Source organism: Balaenoptera borealis (assembly GCF_965194805.1).
Source record: "Balaenoptera borealis genome assembly, chromosome: 20".
Lineage (NCBI taxonomy): Eukaryota > Metazoa > Chordata > Mammalia > Artiodactyla > Balaenopteridae > Balaenoptera > Balaenoptera borealis.
Window position 1 is genome coordinate 60816118 of NC_138879.1, and position 21481 is coordinate 60837598.

Below are 21481 nucleotides of genomic sequence, written 5' to 3' on the forward strand. Positions count from 1 at the left end.
TACAAGCCTACCTCAAGAAACAAGAAAAATCTCAAATAAACAATCTAACCGTACACCTAAAGAAACTAGAGAAAGAAGAACAAACAAAACCCAAAGTTAGTAGACGGAAAGAAATCATAAAGATCAGAGCAGAAATAAATGAAATAGAAACAAGGAAAACAATAGCAAAGATCAGTAAAACTAAAAGCTGGTTCTTTGAGAATGAAATTGAATCAAATCTTCCAACAGGGGCTTCCCTGGTGGCGCAGTGGTTGAGAATCTGCCTGCCGGTGCAGGGGACATGGGTTCGAGCTGTGGTCTGGGAAGATCCCACATGCCGCGGAGCAACTAAGCCCGTGAGCCACAACTACTGAGCCTGCGCGTTTGGAACCTGTGCTCCGCAACAAGAGAGGCCGCGATAGTGAGAGGCCTGCGCACCGCGATGAAGAGTGGCCCCCGCTTGCCGCAACTAGAGAAAGCCTTCGCACAGAAACGAAGACCCAACACAGCCAATAAATTAAAAAAAAAAAAATCTTCCAACAAACAAAAGTCCAGGACCAGAAGGCTTCACAGGTGAATTCTATCAAACATTTAGAGAAGAGCTAACACCCATCCTTCTCAAACTCTTCCAAAAAATTGCAGAGGAAGGAACACTCCCAAACTCATTCTATGAGGCCACCATCACCCTGATACCAAAACCAGGCAAAGATACTACAAAAAAAGAAAATTACAGACCAGTATCACAGATGAATATAGATGCAGAAATCCTCAACAAAATACTAGCAAACAGAATCCAACAACACATTAAAAGGAACATACACTATGATCAAGTGGGGTTTATCCCAGGGATGCAAGGATTCTTCAGTGTACGCAAATCAATCAGTGTGATACACCATATTAACAAATTGAAGAATAAAAACCATATGATCATCTCAATAGATGCAGAGAAAGCTTTTGACAAAATTCAACACCCATTTATGATAAAAACTCTCCAGAAAGTGGGCATAGAGGGGACGTACCTCAACATAAGAAAGGCCATATACGACAAACCCACAGCAAACATCATTCTCAGTGGTGAAAAACTGAAAGCATTTCCTCTAAGATCAGGAACAAGACAAGGATGTCCACTCTCGCCACTATTATTCAACATAGTTTTGGAAGTCCTAGCCACAGCAATCAGAGAAGAAAAAGAAATACAAATTGGAAAAGAAGTAAAACTGTCACTGTTTGCAGATGACATGATACTATACATAGAGAATCCTAAAAATGCCACCAGAAAACTACTAGAGCCAATCAATGAATCTGGTGAAGTTGCAGTCTACAAAATTAATGCACAGAAATATCTTGCATTACTATATACTAACAACAAAATATCAGAAAGAGAAATTAAGGAAACAATCCCATTCACCATTGCAACAAACAGAATAAAATACCTAGGAATAAACCTACCTAAGGAGACAAAAGACCTGTATGCAGAAAACTATAAGACACTGATGAAAGAAATCAAAGGTGACACAAACTGATGGAGAGATATACCATGTTCTTGGATTGAATCAATATTGTGAAAATGAGTATACTACCCAAAGCAATCTACAGATTCAGTGCAATCCCTATCAAATTACCAGTGGCATTTTTTACAGAACTAGAACAAAAAGTCTTAAAATTTGTATGGAGACACAAAAGACCCTGAATAGCCAAAGCAGTCTTGAGGGGAAAAAATGGAGCTGGAGGAATCAGACTCCCTGACTTCAGACTATACTACAAAGCTACAGTAATAAAGACAGTATGGTGCTGGCACAAAAACAAATATAGATCAATGGAACAGGATAGAAAGCCCATAGATTAAACCCACGCACCTATGGTCAACTGATCTATGACAAAGGAGGCAAGGATATACAGTGGAGAAAAGACAGCCTCGTCAATAAGTGGTGCTGGGAAAACTGGAGAGCTACAGGTAAAAGAATGAAATTAGAACACTCCCTAACACCATACACAAAAATAAACTCAAAATGGATTAGAGACCTAAATTTAAGATTGGACACTATAAAACTCTTAGAGGAAAACATAGGAAGAACACTCTTTGACATAAAACACAGCAAGATCTTTTTTGATCCACCTCCTAGAGTAATGGAAATAAAAACAAAAATAAACAAATGGGACCTAATGAAACGTAAAAGCTTTTGCAAAGCAAAGGAAACTACAATCAAGACGAAAAGGCAACCCTCAGAATGGGAGAAAATATTTGCAAACGAATCAACGGACAAAAGATTAATCTCCAAAATGTATAAACAGCTCATGCAGCTCAATATTTAAAAAAAACCCAGTCAAAAAATGGGCAGAAGACCTAAATAGACATTTCTCCAAAGAAGACATACAGATGGCCAAGAAGGACATGAAAAGCTGCTCAACATCACTAGTTATTAGAGAAATGCAAATCAAAACTACAATGAGGTATCTATCACCTCACACCAGTTAGAATGGGCATCATCAGAAAATCTACAAACAACAAATGCTGGAGAGGGTGTGGAGAAAAGGGAACCCTCTTGCACTGTTGGTGGGAATGTAAATTGATACAGCCACTATGGAGAACAGTATGGAGGTGCCTTAAAAAACTAAAAATAGAATTACCATATGACCCAGCAATCCCACTACTGGGCATATACCCAGAGAAAACCAGAATTCAAAAAGACACATGCACCCCAGTATTCACTGCAGCACTATTTACAATAGCCAGGTCATGGAAGCAAGCTAAATGCCCATCGACAGACGAATGGATAAAGAAGATGTGGTGCATATATACAATGGAATATTACTCAGCCGTAAAAAGGAACGAAATTGGTTCATTTGTAGAGATGTGGATGGATCTAGAGACTGTCATTCAGAGTGAAGTAAGTCAGAGAAGAACAAATATTATATATTAATGCATATTCGTGGAACCTAGAAAAATGATACAGATGAACCGGTTTGCAGGGCAGAAATAGAGACACAGATGTAGAGAACAAACATACGGACACCAGCGGGGGAAAGTGGTGGGGGGATTGGTGGTGGTGGGATGAACTGGGAGATTGAGATTGACATATCTACACTAATATGTAAAAAATAGATAACTAATAAGAACCTACTGTATAAAAAAATAAAATAAAATTCAAAAAACAATTAAAAAAAAAACTTCCAAAAGACAAAGAGCAAATCTTGAAAACAGCAAGAGAGAAGTGAATCCTCAGTAAGAATATCTGCAGAATTCTCATCGGACATTTTGGAGGCCAGAAGACAACGGGGTTGATATATTAAAAGTCTAAAACAGAAAAGTCAACCGAGAATCCTCTATCCAGCAAATCTGTCCTTCAAAAGTGAGGGAAAAATCAAGACATTACCAGATAAAAGCTGAGAGGTTTGTTATCATTAGACCTGTCCTGCAAGAAATGCTCAGGGGAGTCCTATAGGATGACAAGAAGGGACACTGGATAGTACCTCAAAGCCCTATGGAGAAACAGAGATCTCAATAAAGATAAATACATGGGCAATTATAAAAACTAGAATTACTATAACAATGGTTTGTAACCATACTTTTTGTTTTCTATAATCAAGAAACATACCTTTAAAGAAAAAAATATTAATGTGAAAGCTTGTGTTACTGTAACTTTGGTTTGTAACTCCAAATTGTGTTTTCTACACAGTTTAGGAATACATTTAGAAGAATTATTAGTTTATGTTTTGTGGCACATGACGTATAAAGATGTAACAACCAAAAGGATGGGACAGAGCTGTAAAGGAGGAGGATTTTTGTTACTGAAGTTAAGCTGCTATAAATTCAAATTAGAATGTTATAACTTTAGGATGTTAAATGGAATCCCTATGGTAACCAAAAGGAAAATGGCTACAGAATATACAGAAGAGGAAATTAAGAAGGAGTCTAAACAACTCACTGCAAAAAAAAAAAAAAAAGAAAAGGAGACAGGAATGCAAGAAATGAGGAACCAAAAAGCTATAGGGCATACAGAAACATAGGCTTTAAGTCAAAAACGTTTACAAGAGACAAAGGACATTATATATTAACAAAAGGCTTCTGTATAATAAAGTACAGCAAGAAGATATAACAATTATAAACACTTACGTAACTAATGACCAACCATCAAAGTATATGAAACAGAAACTGAGAGAATTGAAGGGAGAAATAGTTCTACAATAATAGTTCTACCCCACTCACAATAATGGATGAAAAAAACAGAAGATAAATAAGGAAACACCTGAACACCACAATAAACCAACTATATCTAACAGACATTTACAGAGCGCTCCACACAACAGCAGCAGCATACACAGTCTTCTCAAGTGCACTTGGGACATTTTCCAGGATAGACCATAGGTTAGACCACAAATTAAATCTCAATAGATCTTAACATACAGATATCATACAAAGTATCTTCTCTGACCACAAGATGATGTTCGAAATCAATAACATAAAACTGGAAAAGTTACAAAAGTGTGTAAATTAAACACATTTTTTTTTTAGTATAGTTGATATACAATGTTGTGTCAGTGTCAGGTGTACAGCCCAGTGATTCTTGTACATGGATAATATATTCATTCTTTTTCAGATTTTCCCATATAGGTTATCACAGAATATTGAGTAGAGCTCCCTGTGCTATGCAGTAGGTTCTTGTTGGTTACCTATCTTATATACGGTAGTGTGTGTGTGTTCATCCCAAGCTCCTGATTTATCCCTCCCCTCACGTTTCCCCTTTGGTAACCATAAGTTTGTTTCTGTTTCGTAGATACGTTCATTTGTGTCATATTTTAGATTCCACATATAAGTGATATCATATGGTATTTGTCTTTCTCTTTCTGACTTACTTTGAGTAGTATGATAATCTCTAGGTCCATCCATGTTGCTGCACATGGCATTATTTCGTTATTTTTTATGGCTGAGAAATATTCCATTGTGTATATATACCGCATCTTCTTTATCCATTCCTCTGTCGATGGACATTTAAGTTGTTTCCATGTCCTGGCTATTGTAAATAGTGCTGCAATGAACATTGGGATGCATGTATCTTTTCAGATTATGGTTTTCTCAGGATATATGCCCAGGAGTGGGATTGCAGGATTATATGGTGATTCCATTTTAGTTTTTTAAGGAACCTCCATACTGTTCTCCATAGTGGCTGTACCAATTTACATTCCCACCAGGAGTGTAGGAGGATTCCCTTTTCTCCACACCCTCTCCAGCATTTATTGTTCGTAGACCTTTTGATGATGGCCATTCTGACCGGTGTGGTGGTACCTCATTGTAGTTTTGTTTTGCATTTTTCTGATAATTACTGATGCTGAGCATCTTTTTATGTGGTTTTTGGCCATCTGTCTGTCTTCTTTGGAGAAATGTCTGTTTAGATCTTCTGCCCATTTTTTGATTGGGTTGTTTGTTTTTTTGACATAGAGCTACATAAGCTGTTTGTATATTTTGGAGATTAATCTCTTGTTGGTTGCTTTGTAAACAATACACTTTTTAAAAAAATTTATTTTATTTATTTATTATTTTTGGCTGCGTTGGGTCTTCGTTGCCGTGCGCAGGCTTTCTCTAGTTGCGGCAGGCGGGGGCTTCTCATTGTGGTGGCTTCTCTTGTTGTGGAGCACGGGTTCTAGGCACGCAGGCTTCAGTAGTTGCAGCACGTGGGCTCAGTAGTTGTGGCTCGCGGGCTCTAGAGCGCCGGCTTGGTAGCCGTGGCTCACGGGCTTAGTTGCTCCGTGGCATGTGGGATCTTCCCGGACCAGGGCTCGAACCCGTGTCCCCTGCATTGGCAGGCGTGTTCGTAACCACTGCACCACCAGGGAAGTCCAACAATACACTTTTAAACAACCAATGGATCAAGAAGAAATTACAAGGGAAATTAGAACAAATGAAAATGAAAACACAACATAACAAAATCTATGGGATGCAGTGAAAGCAGTGCTGAGGGGGAAATTTGCAGCTACAAATGCTTATATTAAACAGAAAGAAAGATCTGAGGTCAATAACCTAACTTTACAACTTAAGGAACTAGAAAACAACAAACTAAACCCAAAGCTAGCAGAAGGAAGGAAATGATAAAGATTAGAATAGATTGGAAAGGTTAGTATTTATTTTTTTTTTAATAAATTTATTTATTTATTTATTTATTTTTGGCTGCATTGGGTCTTCGTTGTTGCACGTGGGCTTTCTCTAGTTGCGGCGAGTGGCTCGCGGGCTCTAGAGCGCAGGCTCAGTAGTTGTGGCTCACGGGCCTAGTTGCCCCGCGGCACGCGGGATCCTCCCAGACCAGGGCTCGAACCCGTGTCCCCTGCATTGGCAGGCGGACTCCCAACCACTGCGCCACCAGGGAAGCCCAGGTTAGTATTTTTTGTTGAAAATAACCTCCTGTTTCTTTGCATGTCTAGTGAGCTTTGGTTGACAACTGGACATTTTTGATAATAGAGTGTAGCAACTCTGGACTTCATTTTTCTGAGGTCGTTGTCCTTTGGAAACTTACCTGGACTTGAACTTCAGCATCTCTTCCCCTGCACTGTGCAGCCACTGGTGTGTCTGCTCGTTTTTTAAAAATTATTTTTATTTATTCGTAGGGGTCACCCCTGAGTCTTTCTAATGTGGTAGTCAGCAGTGATTTTGGTTTAACCCAAATACTTTGAGCCTGTAGGCCTCATACCCTCTGCTGATCAATCTGGGTTGGGGAATGCTTTCAAGCCCCCCTTGGCTTTCACTTTTCCCCGTGCTCTCCTGGGTCTCTCCCACTCACACGTTGCTCCCCAGTTAGCCAGGGATGTGTGGAGAACATAACTCAGCCCTTTTATGGTTTTCTCACTTCCAGGATGTCTGTCACATTTTTGACTGACCTGCTGCTTGCCCTAACTTGGACTGCAAGCTTGGGCTGGTGAGGCTGCGTGTTTTGATCATTCATTCACAACTGAATCCACCATTTTTGGCCAGCAAAACTGGAGGTTCTTGCAGCCAATCCCACATTGGTAAGACTACTACTTCTTCCAGCCAAGGCTGAGGGGTGGGTTTTGAAGGGATGGGCGCCTCAGTCCGCAAGGCCACAGACTCCTCCGGCTCCTGTCCTAAGCGCCACCTGGTTTTAAAAGCTAACACTTCTCATTTTGTTGTCTGCCTTTGCGGTACTTCCAGTGCCCTGAAGTTGTTGTTCTTGAGCATTCTCCCCAGTTTTACGGGGTTTTTTTTGTTTTTTGTTCTTTGCTGCACTGCGAGGCTTGTGGGATCTTAGTTCCCTGACCAGGGATCGAACCCGGGCCCTCCGCACTGAGAGCTCGGAGTCCTAACCACTGGACTGCCAGGGAATTCTCAATTTATGTTTGTTCTTTGCAAGGGGGAATTGAGCACCTCTTTATACTGCCATCACAGGAAGACCCTCTTCTCATTCTGTATTATCATTTCAAATGAAGAAAGTGAGGCTCAAAGAGATGAAGCCACTTGCCTGAGGTCCTGCAGTTAGGAAGTAGGGGAGCCAGAATTAAACTCAGGAACTCTATTAAAAAAGTTTTATTGAAGTATAATTGACATATAAGGAATTATACTTATTTAAGCCACGTAATTTGACAAGTTTTACATATGAATATGCCCGTGAAACCATCACCACCACCAAGATAATAAACATATCTACCACATGTCTCTTTCTAATCCCTCCTGCCCTTCCCTCACCTCTAGGCAACCAGAGATCTGCTTTCTGTCACTATAGTTTGCATTTCCTAGACTTTTATATAAATAGAATCGTAAGTCTGTACTCTTTTTTTCTGGCTTTTTTCACTCAGCATAATTGAAATCCATCCATGTTGTAGTATATATCAATAATTTATTTCCTTTTATTGCTAAATATTATTCTGTTGCATTAATATGCAAAAGTTTATCTGTTGACAGACATTTATGTTGTTTCTAGATCTGAGTTATTACAAATAAACCTGCTGTGAACATTTGCGTACAAGTCTTTGTGTGGGATATGCTTTCATTTCTCTTTGGTCATACCTAGGAGTGGGACAGCTGGACCATATGGAAGGTGTGTGTTTAATGTTTTAAATAAACTTTTAATTCAGAATAATTTTAGATTTACCAAAAAGTTTCAAAGATAGCACAGAGAGTTCCATATACCCCTCACCCGGTTTCCCTCATCCGTTAGTATCTTCTGTTACTGTAATTCATTTGCCAACGTGAAGAAACTGACATTGGTACATTACTATTAATTAAACTCCAGACTTTATTTGGATTTCACCAGTTTTGTCAGTAATGTCAGCTTTCTGTCCCAGGACACCCAGGACACAATGCATGTAGTTGTCAGGTCTCCCCAGTCTGCTGTGGTCTGTGACAATGTCCCAGCTGGTCCTTTCTTTCGTGACCTTGGCAGACGTGAACAGTACTGGCCAGGAGTCCTGTGGAAAGTGACAGCATGTCCTCCAACCTCGGCTTCTGATGGGTTTTACCTCAGGACTGAACTGGGGCTACGGGCTTCGGGCACGGAGATCACAAAGCGAGGGGCCTCTCATCACACCCTCTCAGCGCGGGTGATGTCAGCGTCACCTGCTCAGGGCGGTGTTGGCCAGCTCTCTGCGGGCAGAGTTTTCTTTCCTCTTTCCCGGTGGCAGTCGCTCAGCTGGGCTCACCCTCAAAGGGGCAGATTTCGTTGCAGCTCCTTTGGGAGGGAGCGTCTGCATTTAAATATTACTTGGAATTCTTCTGTACAGCAGATTGTATCTTCTCTCTCATTTCTTTCATTTTTTTTTTGAAACTTGAAAAAAATCTAAATACATTTATTAATACCAATAAAAGTTCATTTTTAAAGGGAAAATTAAAAGAAAACAATAAAATGTAACATTAAAAACATGGTAAAGATGAAACTCTAGAAAGTGAGTTGATTGTTATGATCTGGCTATATCAATTTTATCTTGGGACTTGGTTTTCTCTTTTTTTTGAATTTTATTTTTATACAGCAGGTTCTTGTTAGTCATCAATTTTATACACATCAGTGTAAACATGTCAATCCCAATCGCCCAATTCGTCACACCACCCCCCCAACCCCCCATCTCTCATTTCTTTACTCATTTACTTCACTATAGAAATAGTGTATATTTATACTTGGGTTATAAGCCAATTCTGCATTTTTCATGCTGTTCAAGTTGTTCCAGTTTTGGTCACTATGGGTCTTCTCTGCTTGTCTCCTGGGTTCTCTGGGCGTCGGGCGCGCAGGCGCAGTGTGGGCGGGCGCACGTAGGCGGCAGGCGGGTGCGCAGGCGCAGTGGGCAATGGGCGCCGAGTGCGCCGGAGCAAGTGCCCCGGGGCGGAGGGCGCACGTGGCCCGTGGACGGCGGCCGCACAGGCGCAGTGGGCGACGGGCGCTGAGTGCGCAGGCGCAGGTGGGCTGCAGGCGGGCGCGCAGGCGCAGTGGGCGGCGGGCGCACGTGGCAGGCGGGGGCCTCAGTCGCCGCGGGCGAAATGCAGCCGTTACGCTGGCAGGTGGTGGCTGCTATCGCCGCGGGCCTCGCGCTGGCCCTGGAGGCGCTGCCCGCCGTGCTACGCTGGCTGTGGGCCGGGCGGCAGCGGCGGCCGCGGCGCGAGGTGCTGTTCTTCCCGTCTCAGGTGACGTGCACCGAGGCCTTGCTGCGGGTCCCGGGCGCCGCGCCCTCCGGCTGCCCGTGCAGCCTGCCCCACGGCGAGAGCTCGCTGAGCCGCCTGTTGCGCGCCCTGCTGGCAGCCCGCGCCAGCCTCGAGCTCTGCCTGTTCGCCTTCTCCAGCCCGCAGCTGGGCCGCGCAGTGCAGCTGCTGCACCAGCGCGGGGTGCGCGTCCGCGTGGTCACCGACTGCGACTACATGGCCCTCAATGGCTCACAGATCGGGTTGCTCCGCAAGGCAGGTAGGCCGGGCGCGGGGCCGGGGGAGACGGGAGGCAGAACCCGGATGGTGGGGGTGTTTGGGGAGGGGGCCTGAGGACCGGGGAGACCCGTTCGCGTCCCCTGGCGGCCTTGCAAGGTCTGGGGAAACTCCAGGGCCTCCCGAGGAGCTTCTGTGCAGAGCGTCTGAGCCCGAAACCTGGGCGACAGCCCCGGGAGGGACCGAGGCTGGAAGCAGGTCGGCCAGCAGAAGCTGGTCAGGGCGCAGGTGCGCAGAGAGGCTGCGTCCGCTTAAGGACCAAAGGGATGAAAAGGCCTTTCTCCTTCAGTTTGTTAGTGAATTTCATTTTGGAGCTTCTGAAATGAATTTTTTAAAATTTATTTATTTTATTATTTTATTTTATTTTATTTTTTGGGTGCGTTGGGTCTTCGTTGCTGCGAGTGGGCTTTTCTCTGGTTGCGGCGAGCGGGGGCTACTCTTCGTTGCGGTGTGCGGGCTTCTCATTGCGGTGGCTTCTCGTTGCGGAGCACGGGCTCTAGGCGCGCAGGTTTCAGTAGTTGTGGCTCGCGGGCTCTAGAGCACAGGCTCAGTAGTTGTGGTGCACGGGCTTAGTTGCTCCGCGGCATGTGGGATCTTCCCGGACCAGCTCGAACCCGCGTCCCCTGCATTGGCAGGCAGATTCTTATCCACTGTGCCACCAGGGAAGCCCAGAAATGAATTTTAAAAATACACTACAACGTGGAGCTGAAATGTTTAGTTGGTGGCAGTTAATTTGTTTCTCCAGCTGCAAAATGTCAGGGAAGTCAGGTCTTTGGCCGGCCTGCCTCTCTCACTGGGGTGGGGACAGGTGAACCCGGATGTATGAATAATTTTGAAGACGTTCTAAATTCACAGCCTGCCTTACCTGTGAATTCTGTTTCCTCCTGCTGCCTCAGTGTGACGTTGTGTCCTGTGTGAGCTGTTCGGAGTCTGAACCTCGTGCCCTTCTCTCGATCACTGAGGCACCCAGGAAGGACATTCCTGCATCAGCATCTGTTTGACCTGTCAATTCTGGTGGCCACTGTGGCCGAAAGACGCGTCTGGCCTTTAAGAACTGTCCTGGCTGCTCTCAGCCCAGCTTGCACGGGCCTCTTGCCCGCTCTCCTGATGGGAACACGCTTCAGTCTTTTGCTGCTTTTCCATCTGCTTCCGTGTGGGCAGGGTTGGAAACCTAGTGTAAATGTTGAGGACCGTTGACTTCTGCTCTTCCTGGTAGCTACGTGTTGTCCTGATCTGTTGGTTCTTTTGATGGGGAAACTTGGCAATGTTTCGGCATAGCGGTTTTATTTTGTTTAGGTTTTTAGAGAACCGTAGAGCCTCGGGTTTGGGAAGAACCTTAAAGGGCCCCGCGACCAGACTCCGTCTAAACCTTGATAGTCCTCTGAGGGCATCCAGGCTGTCATTTGTCACTCACTGTTGAACCGGTCTCTCTGCGAGTCTGTGTTTGCCTGGACCGGTTCTGGCCTCTGGGGACACAGTGCTGAACAGCACAGCCCCAGTGGGAGGCTGACTGGAGCAGGAGTCCTGGAGGTGCCCAGAAGGGTCAGGAGATGTCGTAGGACAGGTACGGCTGTGCAGAGGGCGGGACATCTGCCCCGCGGCGTGACATGCATGAGGGCCCACGCTGTAGTGTGAGGAGTGGCAGGCGATCCTGGGGTCGAAGGTGGGAGTCACTAGGAGGGGCTGCCGGGCGCACCTAGGGCTCCGTGAGCTACAACAGGCAGAGAGGCTGTGTGAGCGCGGTGGTCACAGGGCCAAAGCCGCGGCTTCAGGTCCAGGGCCTGGTGTCTCCTGCGCTGTTCCCCCCGCCAGGCTTGTACCCCTTACAAGGTGCTGACTGCAGGGGGATCTGCTTCTGGGCCTGAGTGAGACCTTAGGGGCACGTGAACCCGAGCAGATGGGTTTTGCACCAGTCGCCACTGGATCGTCCTGGAACCAGTAACTGAAGGATGATGCGGGTCGTATGCCCTGGAGGGGGTGGGGAGCCTGCCCCGGATCAGGGGCTGAGAGCAGGGCATGTTTCCAGAGGAACTGAGTCACGCGTCCCTGCCGCCACCCGGCCCTCGGCTCTGTCGTCCTCCCCGTCCCGATGCCTCTGTGTCCTCCACGCCTCCTCCTGGGGCTGGTGGGGCGGGCCCCTGCCTGACTCAGCCGCTGTCACCATCCGGACACGGTGGTGCCCGCGAACCCGGACACAAGCACGATCAGTCACGTGAACACATGCGTGCTGCAGAAGGAGCCTGAACCCTAGCGATGGGTGGTGGGGGCTGGGGGGAGGGAGCGAAGGGCTCCAGCGTGGGGGTGGTGAGGTAGAGCGCCCAGCCGGGGGCTCACTGGGGCGACAGGCAGCAGTGGCGTCTCACTCCTTGCAGGGATCCAGGTCCGGCACGACCAGGACCTGGGCTACATGCACCACAAGTTCGCGATCGTGGACGGGAAGGTGCTGATCACTGGCTCGCTGAACTGGACCACCCAGGCCATTCAGAACAACCGGGAGAACGTGCTCATCATGGAGGACGAGGAGTACGTGCGGCTCTTCCGGGAGGAGTTTGAGCGCATCTGGGAGGAGTTTGACCCCGCCAAGTACACCTTTTTCCCTCAGAACAGGAGACGTCGCTGAGATGCCTGCACGTGGGGCGGTGGGGCCGGCGTCCCTCGAGCTGGAGCGCCCCCCGGGGGCCACGGCGACATTCCCGCTAGGAGCCGCGCGCTTCCGGGGCTGGAGTCCACGTTCTGTGTGAGGAAAGCCAGTCCCGTTAAATTCTCCTTTGTTAAATGGCACAGTTCACTAGAGAGTGTTGGGGTTTACGAGGAAGAGGCCATGCTGCAGCGGAAGGGCCGGGTTTTGGACCAAACGCGGGGTGCCTCCGTCAGGGTTGCGCGTGCAGGTAGGGCCACCGCCTCATCACGGAGGCCGATCCGAGCCCCTTTCCTGGTTCTGGGGCCTCCCTGGCTTCCCCTGACCCGTCGGTCCAGCCCTCGGGCCCCTCAGTGCTCCCTCAGCCCCCATCTGGCTGGCGGAACCTGGATGGCCAGAGGGTGACGGTCCCTCCCTCCGTGCTGTCTCCAGCTCCTGGGGGGAGGGGCCGGGGATGGCACGGCGAGGAGGAGTGGCCATCATCCTTGGGAATCACTCAGTAGAAGGGACGAGCACTGAGAGCTTGGTGCTTGGCAGCCCCTGGTGTATGTGAGGTGAAGTGAGCAATCGTAACACGTGGAAACAGGAGTGTCCAGAGCTGCTCCTGTTTCCACGTGTTAGGATTTTAACTTTTAGCATTCTCACATTCAGAGAAATTTGGTTGTGCATTTAGAATTGACCTTCACCGCGACACTCGTGGCTTTGCTCAGTATCACCGAGGCAGGACCCAGGGGTGGCCTCACTGGGCTGTCCTGGTTCCCGGGGCAGGTATGTGACATGTTTGAACTGTCCCGGAGGCAGCTCCGAAGACACCTGGACAGCAGTTGCTCTCTCCTATCGCTCAGACCCGGTGGGCACCCCTGGGTCTCCTCCCTCATCTCCCAGCCCCTGGGGACCCTTCCCCCACATGGCGTGTTCCTCTCGATTTAAAGTTATCTCTGACTTAGAGTGTCAGATAGGTAAACCCGAAGCTTAGCTTTTCTTACTCAACCAAGGTGTACTCTCAGATTGGAAGTCACAGACATGGCTTCACAGTGACCGTGTTTCTCCCGTGAGCTGGGCCCGCCGCCTCGAATAAACGTGCTCTCCCCTAGCCGACTAGCGTTGTGTGTTTCTGCCTTTTGTTCATTCAAATAGTGGCTACTTATTAAACAACTTCTTTTGGTGGCAGGGCGGGGGGGAACATCCAGCTATTTAGAAACCGTTGGCCAAGGCAGGATCCTCTCGAGGAGTGAAGACTTGGGGGTGTTGCTTGGGGGACCCCCAGTGTCCTCCGAGTGTCCGCCCAGCGCGTGCGGGGCCTGCACCTTCGTTCCGGAAGCGAGCGGTGTCCGCAGTCCCAGCACTGCGTGCACCGGACCATCCAGCCCCACCATCGAGGTTGATGTGGCAGAAGTTGTGAAGTGAGCTCATCTCACATAGTTTTTTACTTAGTGTAATTTTATTTATATTGTTTTAGTTACTGTCATCTTAGCGGTGGGAATTTGATCTAATCAAGTTCCAGATTAACAGCCTTTCTGAAAGGAAAACAACACTTTCTCTGAGGGCCTGGGTGCTGACGAGGCTACAGCACTAAGATCAGCCTCCACTTTGGAGGCTGTTCTGTCCCCTTGAGGGAGGGTGACCATACGAGGTGACCAGAGCCCCGCTCTGACAGGAGAGGCGTGAGGAGGGGCAGCTGGGTGGGGGGCAGGGCATAGGCCGACCCCGGCGTGTCCGGGTCTCCAGGAGAGCCAGAGGGGTTCGCGGCCGAGGCTGCGTGGTTCCCAGGTCTCCGGGTCGTGAAAGCAGGTGAGCTGAACCATTGGTATTTTCTTGATTCGGAAGGTAGTTCAGGCCGAGTCAGTGGCTTGTGCTGAGCGGCAGTTGTCTGGGGGCTCATCCAGTGATGGGCAGGCACACTGAGGAGACCCCCAGAAGTGTGGCTGGCATCCCGCGGGCAGGGGACACCGGGCAGTGACCTGAGCACGGAGGGGAAGAGGCTGCGAGGGGGCTTGTGTGGCGTGTCGTCCGAAGCTGCATGCTTTGTCCACAAGATTCTGTCACAAACGGAACCATTACAGGAGGGAATCCACCCCCAGGAGGCTTGGCAGTTGCTGCCTAAGAGGCGTCGAGGTCGGCTCCCCTCTTACTGCCCCCCGCCCCCGCCCCACAGGCTCCTGGCCAGCCTCGTGATTCGGTTTCCAAGTCATCATTTTAACTACAGGGCAGTGATGCAGCTTAACAAACCTGACAGGCAAAGTTAATTAAACACTGGCACAGTTAACGTGTAAAATATTTTAAACTCATGTAACCCTTGTGGTAAAAAAAAAATGTCCTGGTAGCAGTTTGTCCCGTAGCTGTCAAATACACGAGCATGTTGGGTTCAAACAGTGCAGTTCCATTGTATTTAAAGCACTGTATTGGTTGTACTGAATTGGTTTTTAAAGCAACTGACTAGTTTAAAAAAACACTTCACTCGGATTCACATACCATAAAACTCACCCTTTTAAAATATGCAATTCAGTGTAGTAACAGTATATTAACAGAATATTAGTTATTAGTATATTAACAGAGTTGTTATTTACTATAATAACAGTTGTGTAGCCATCACTACTGTCTGATTTCAGAGTGTTTTCTTCACTCCAGAAAGAAACCCTGTTTCTGTGGATTTACCTGGTGTGGATGTGTTACGTAAATGGAATCTACAACATGCGGTCTCTGGTATCTGCCTCCTTTCCCTGAGTGTAGTGCTTTTGAGGGCTATCCATGTTGTAGCAGGTGTCAGTATTTTACTTTTTATAGCTGAATAATAATGCATCGTATGGACAGAACACATTTTGTTTACCTGTTCGTCAATTGATGGACATTGGCGTTGTTTCCACCTTTTGTCTGTTACAAATATGATGCTGTGAACATTCACATACAAGTGTTCGTGTGGACGTGTTTTCATCTCTCTTGAGTATATACCTAGGAGTGGAATTGTTGGGTCGTATCACTGTGTTTAACCATTTCAGAAACTGCCAGACTGTTTTCCAAAGTGATCGAATCATTTTACATTCCCACCAACAGTGTATCAGGGTTCCTTTTTCTCCACATCCTCACGAACAGAAAGCTATTATTTGACTTTTTTAAAAATTAGTTTTGTAAATGGAGGTGTAATTGAGATACAGTATTATGTAAGTTTCAGGTGTGTGACAGTGACTCACGGTATTTAAGGGTTATATTCCATTTGCAGTTATTATAAAATATTGGCTATATTTCCTGTGTTGTACTAAATATCCTTGTAACTTATTTTATACATTGAAGTTTGTACCTCTTAATCCTCTACTCTTATCTTGCCCGTCCCCTTCCCATCTTCCCACTGGTAACCACTAGTTCTCTAGATCTGTCTCTTCCTTTGTTGTTATGTTAACTAGTGTATTTTATTTTTTAGATTCCACATATAAGTGATATCATACAGTATTTGTCTTTCTCTGTGTGACTTATTTCACTGAGCATAATATTCTCCAAGTCCATCCATGTTGCTGCAGATGGCAGTGTTTCATTCTTTTTTATGGCTGAGTAGTATTCCATTGCGTATATGTACCACATCTTCTTTAGTCATTTATCTATTGATGGACACTTAGGTTGCTTCCATATTTTGGCTGTTTTACATAGTGCTGCTATGAACGTTGGGGTGCATGTATCTTTTCCAATTAGTGTGTTCATCTCCTTTGGATATATACCCAGGAGTGGAACTGCTGGGTCACATGGTAGCTCTATTTTTACTTTTTTTAGAAACTGCCATACTGTTTTCCATAGTGGCTGCACCAATTTGCATTCCCACCAACAGTGTACGAGGGTTCTCTTTATTTCACATCCTCACCAAAGTGTGTTATTTGTGATCTTTTTGATGATGGCCATTCTGACTGGTGTGAAGTGGTATCTCACTGTGGGTTTTTTTTTTTTTTTTTTAGTTTATGTATGTATGTATTTTTGGCTGCATTGGGTCTTTGTTGCTGCACACGGGCTTTCTCTGTGGAGAGTGGGGACTGCTCTTCGTTGCGGTGTGCGGGTTTTTCATTGCGGTGGCTTCGCTTGTTGTGGAGTACAGGCTTTATGCGCGCGGGCTTCAGTAGTTGCAGCACCCGGGCTCGATAGTTGTGGCTTGGGGGCTCTAGAGCTCAGGCTCAGTAGTTGTGGCACACGGGCTTAGTTGCTCTGCGGCACGTGGGATCTTCCCAGACCCGGGCTCAAACCCATGTTCCCTGCGTTGGCAGGTGGATTCTTAACCACTGAGCCACCAGGTAAGTCCCATCTCATTGTGGTTTCAGTTTTCATTTCCCTGATGATTGACAGTGTTGAGCATCTGCTTATGTGCCGGTTAACCATCTGTGTTATTTGTAAAAAACTTCTGTTCAGGTCTTCTCCCCATTTTTTAATTGGGTTGTTTGCTTTTTTGATGTTGAGTTGTATAAACTGTTTATATTGATTATATTTTGCATACTAACCCCTTATCAGTCGTATCATTTGCTAGTATTTTCTCCCATTCAGTAGCTTGTCTTTTTGTTTTGTTGACGGTTTCCTTTGCTGTGCAGTTTTTAAGCTTAATTAGGTTTCATTTGTTTATTTATTTAAGTTTATTTATTTTGGGGGGCTGCGTTGGGTTTTTGTTGCTGCGTGTGGGCTTTCTTTAGTTGCGGCGAGCAGGGGCTACTCTTTGTTGCGGTGCACGGGCTTCTCATTGTGGTGGCTTCTCGTTGTGGAGCACAGGCTCTAGGCACATGGGCTTCAGTAGTTGCAGCACACGAGCTCAGTAGTTGTGGCTCACGGGCTTAGGTGCTCTGCAGCATGTGGGATCCTCGCAGACCAGGGATCGAACCCGTGTCCCCTGCATTGGCAGGCGGATTCTTAACTGCTGCGCCACCAGGGAAGTCCCTGTCCTTTAATATTGAGGAAGCTCACTTCTGTGCCTAGCTTGCTGAGTGTCTTTTATCACTTTCCCAAATGCCTACTGGTTTTTAAAATTGCACGTACACAGCTTTAATAGTGTTAAAGCTGTTAAAACACCATTATATTAGACCAGTGTCCTGAAACTATGTTTGACAAGAATAATTTTTTTTTTATTTTATAAATTTATTTATTTATTTATTTTTGGCCACGTTGGGTCTTTGTTGCTGCACACGGCCTCTAGGCGTGCGGGCTTCAGTAGTTGTGGCTCACGGGCTCAGTAGCTGTGGCTCACGGGCTGTAGAGTGCAGGCTCAGTAGTTGTGGCGTGCGGGCTTAGTTCCTCCGCGGCATGTGGGATCTTCCCGGACCAGGGCTCGAACCCGTGCCCCCTGTGTTGGCAGGCGGATTCTCAGCCACTGTGTCACCAGGGAAGCCCAAGAATAATTTTTTTAAGTGGGTGAAAAACAACTGAAACATCTTTGAACAATTGGAATAGTACTGAAAATGTTTCTTTTATGTGTCTGTACTCGTTTATTTTTGTTAAGTTTTACAGATTCCACAAGTTGATTTCTAATAGGTAGAGTCAGACTTGAATTTGTGTTTATCTGAGTAAAAGTTTGGATTCTGCAGTCATTTTCACATGTTTTACTCCACAGGTTGTGACAATATTGGGGGAAAAAAACCAGTTTCTTATTTTAAATTTATTTAGTGGGTCACAACCAGAATTTTAAAAAATGAAATGGGATAGAGACGTCAGTGTGTGTCCTAGGAAGGGTGCATTATTTTGTGAAATTTTGGATTGTGGCTGGGGTGTATGTATGTGCGTACTGGGTCATGAGGAAAAATGCATTTTCTTTTTTAAACAACAAGTAAAAATACTGTAAATCTCCGAATGAAGGGGCAGGTATGGGGGAGTTATATTTCTTTTCCTTGTATTTCTTAGTGTCTTTTTGGCCCCCTGAAAGTTTCTGTAACAGCCAATGTACCTTAATTAGATTATGGATGTAAAATATTTCTAACTCTTCGTTGTGTGTGAACATGTGAAATCTCCTCATTTTAAAATGTTGACAACTAATCCAAAAACTTAAAAAGCAGATTTTATAAAAGTAAAAACAAACCAAAGATCCATGATAAATCTCTAGGTTCCTGACCAGCCTTCTGACTTTTGATCTAAATGCCTATTTTGCGTCATGTCCTTCCGTTAAACAAAATCTCGTTCACAGCATGCCAAGGGTGATGCAAAAATAGTTTATTATGATATTGTTTATGTAAAGTTAGGTAATATTTACAGTAGAAATGATCAGCTACATCCATGAGAATCTAGCATGTCACACAAAGGAATAAATATTTTGACAAAGTAACACTTCAGTTGTAGTGAGCAGCTGATCAGAAATTCTGTTATTAAAAAAGAGCCTCAAACTAAACCGTAAAAGTCTTGAATTGTCAGAGAGCAGCGAGCTGACCAGGCTCTTCTCTTCAGGAGGCCCTGCAGTCCCACGGGAGATGGGCCCCTCCCGGGGGCCGCCAGGGGTGGGGGTGGGGGCACGCGGTGAGTCTCCACGCCACTTCAGCCTGGCGAACATTATTGTTCAGCGTTAGTACAGAAATTAAACACCAGTAAAAATTATACAAGCTTATTCTTTGAACATGTACCACCTGTGAAAAATTAGCTGTGGCAGAAGTGATTGTTGCTGTGAATTATTCCCGAACTTGTCACAGTAGAAGAAACTACCTACGCTTTCCCACTTTGTTCGTATGCTGCCCCCACCCCGCCAGCAGCTAGGCATAGTATATGCTTTTGTCTCAAGTGGCTGGATTGAGACGTTCACCTGATAGAAGAGCATATTTGTGAGAAAGATCACTGAGGGTTCTAATTGTTGAGGAGCCACTTAGAAACTTTACATTTTATAAATATTACTTAGGAAAAGTCTTAATCACTTAACTGGTTTTGAATCCTAACAGTAAGTCAGTAGATACGTTGTTAATACTAAAGGTAAATCCTAAAATCCATTTTAATTGGTTTTGTGATACAAGCATAACACAAGAATGAATTTAGTGTTCTTTGTAATCTATTCCTAGCTTTCTATGAAATAAAACTGAAACAGGTGACATAGCTAGCTGTAAAGGGGAGAGGGCGGATGGCTGGAAACGTGATGGGCAGCAGGCGCCCGTGGGTCTGAAGGCTGCTCTGCGTGAGCTCAGACTGCCCTCCCGGCTCGTCCCACAGGCCTGGATGGCCCAGTTCTCAAGCATGCTTACCAACCTGACGGGCACACATCGTAGAAGAACAGCGTTACGAGTTTTGCAGCGTCCATGCCGTCACACACAACAGCCCAGCGCTTGGCTGGACTCCCACGCAGCCCCCAGCAGGTGGCCACGGGTCACTGACTTAGACCCCAAGGCGTTGGGTCTCCTGCAGGTCCTAAGTCGCTGTGTGCAGGATCTGGGCAAGAGCAACTCCTGTGTTCCTCCTCCTCCTGATTTTTCTCAACACTTTGAATGGCTCTGCCAAGAATGAGGAACAAGTACAACCGAGATCTTTCAGGGAAAAACAAAACCACCTGTTAAGTGGCCAGAGCTTTACGAAAGGTAACACAAGTCATTAAAAACACTTCCCTGTAATGTTGAGTGGGATTCAATGTTGTACCCAAAGCTGTTCTTCCTATCTTAGAAAGCGATGCTTGTATGAGGAAAAAAGAAAAAAACCCCACACAGACTTTGTCACAGAAATCCATGCAGTAACTTCTGAGTAATATTTACACTGCTTGCTCTGCATAATACCCCGGTTTTTCTAAGTACAGAGGAACTGGGAGCTGCACGGGGTGTGCGGGGTCCTGTGGGCCCTGGAAGGAACGGACACAGTGTGTCTGAGCTGCTGTCGGGGACACAGGTTGGGCCTGCTCTGCTGAGGGTCTTCTGTTGACAGACCTCAGGGAGGGGAGACCGCTTCCCTTTACAGAGAAACAGAAAGAAACTCACTGTTCTCAAAAGGGCAGAAGAACGAGACTGGTCTTTTCCAGCAGGCAAAACTTGAGAGACTGACAGAGTTCATCTCCATACTGGGTTTCTGTCCTGTCTTCCTATCAAAGAACCCAAAACACGTGGTTTCTGAGACCTCAGTTAAGGCTGCTGCTTATTTAAGTTTTCAGCTGTGGAAAGTACGGCCTTGCGAAAGTGTACACACGTGAAAATACACAAAACTAAAGTGCAACCCCGCCTCCCGAGAGCAGGCTGAGGAGAGCCGGGCTGGGCCTGCTGCGGCGGGAGTGTCCCCAGCGTCTTGCGCTTGGTGCCGAGAGCAGGGGCGGGCGCTACGTTTCACCTGACCTCTGGTGAGGGAGACCTTTCCTAGACTTGGGAGTCCGACACCTGCGCTCATGCCTTTCGGCGCCCTGGCGGCTCCTCCGCGTCTCTGGAGCCGTCCAGGATCCCGTCTCAGAATGGCGGGATGAAGGAGCGCCCACGATCACAGGTGGACAAGATGGGTGTGCAGATGCTTGCAGTGAAACCTCTGGAAGAAGTCGGTTCTCAGCAGCACCTCCCAAGTCCTCTCCTACGGGTGGGGCTGCAGCACCAGGGCGCCGGGACCTCGTTAGTTTCGGCTGAGTGGAGGAAATGCTAGAGCAACAGGTAAAATCTGTTCATAAAGCAAGTTCCTAGTCAACGTGAAACACCAAGAGCTCAACTGTCCAGGACTTTGGGGTGTGAGACATTCCGAATGGCTGCAGTTTCCGGAGGAGAGAAGCTTCCAGTTAAGGGGCCAGATCTTTTCTCCTTCTAGTATTTCCTTCTTTTTGAGTATCATACTACACACTTCCCAGTCCTTTGTAAAACTCTGGCAACACTTCAGTCTCCTCCCCTTTCTAGGTGATAAAGGGCTAGTGTCTAGTATTTTGTTTATGAAATCGCGTCTTGAAAGTAAGCTTCTTGAGAACAGTGATGAGCAAACTTCTTGTCAGGAGAGAACTGCTGGCGTGCTGTGTTCGTTTTACTCTCTAATGGAGAACAGCTTTGAGTCCCCTGGAGAAGACCGTGTCACGGGCG

General features: G+C 46.4%; 2 protein-coding genes across 2 annotated transcripts in view; both read left to right on the forward strand.

Annotated features, from left to right (window-relative positions):
• FLCN (folliculin) overlaps window positions 1–21481 on the forward strand; it is a 58766-nt gene that overhangs the window by 23296 nt on the left and 13989 nt on the right. The gene's annotated exons all lie outside the window — the stretch shown is intronic.
• On the forward strand, window positions 2444–19981 carry PLD6 (phospholipase D family member 6). Its single transcript, XM_082374549.1, has 3 exons — window positions 2444–6088; window positions 6346–9869; window positions 12259–19981. Exons 2-3 carry the CDS (start codon window positions 9452–9454, stop codon window positions 12504–12506), a joined length of 666 nt encoding a protein of 221 aa, XP_082230675.1. The 5' UTR covers window positions 2444–6088; window positions 6346–9451; the 3' UTR covers window positions 12507–19981.

Bases quoted from the DNA above. Each gene is read 5' to 3' on its own strand.
- PLD6 (XM_082374549.1), top strand. From the start codon at position 9,452: ATGCAGCCGTTACGCTGGCAGGTGGTGGCTGCTATCGCCGCGGGCCTC. The intron at 9,870-12,258 runs GTAGGCCGGGCG...CACTCCTTGCAG, and splicing joins CGGGTTGCTCCGCAAGGCAG to GGATCCAGGTCCGGCACGAC.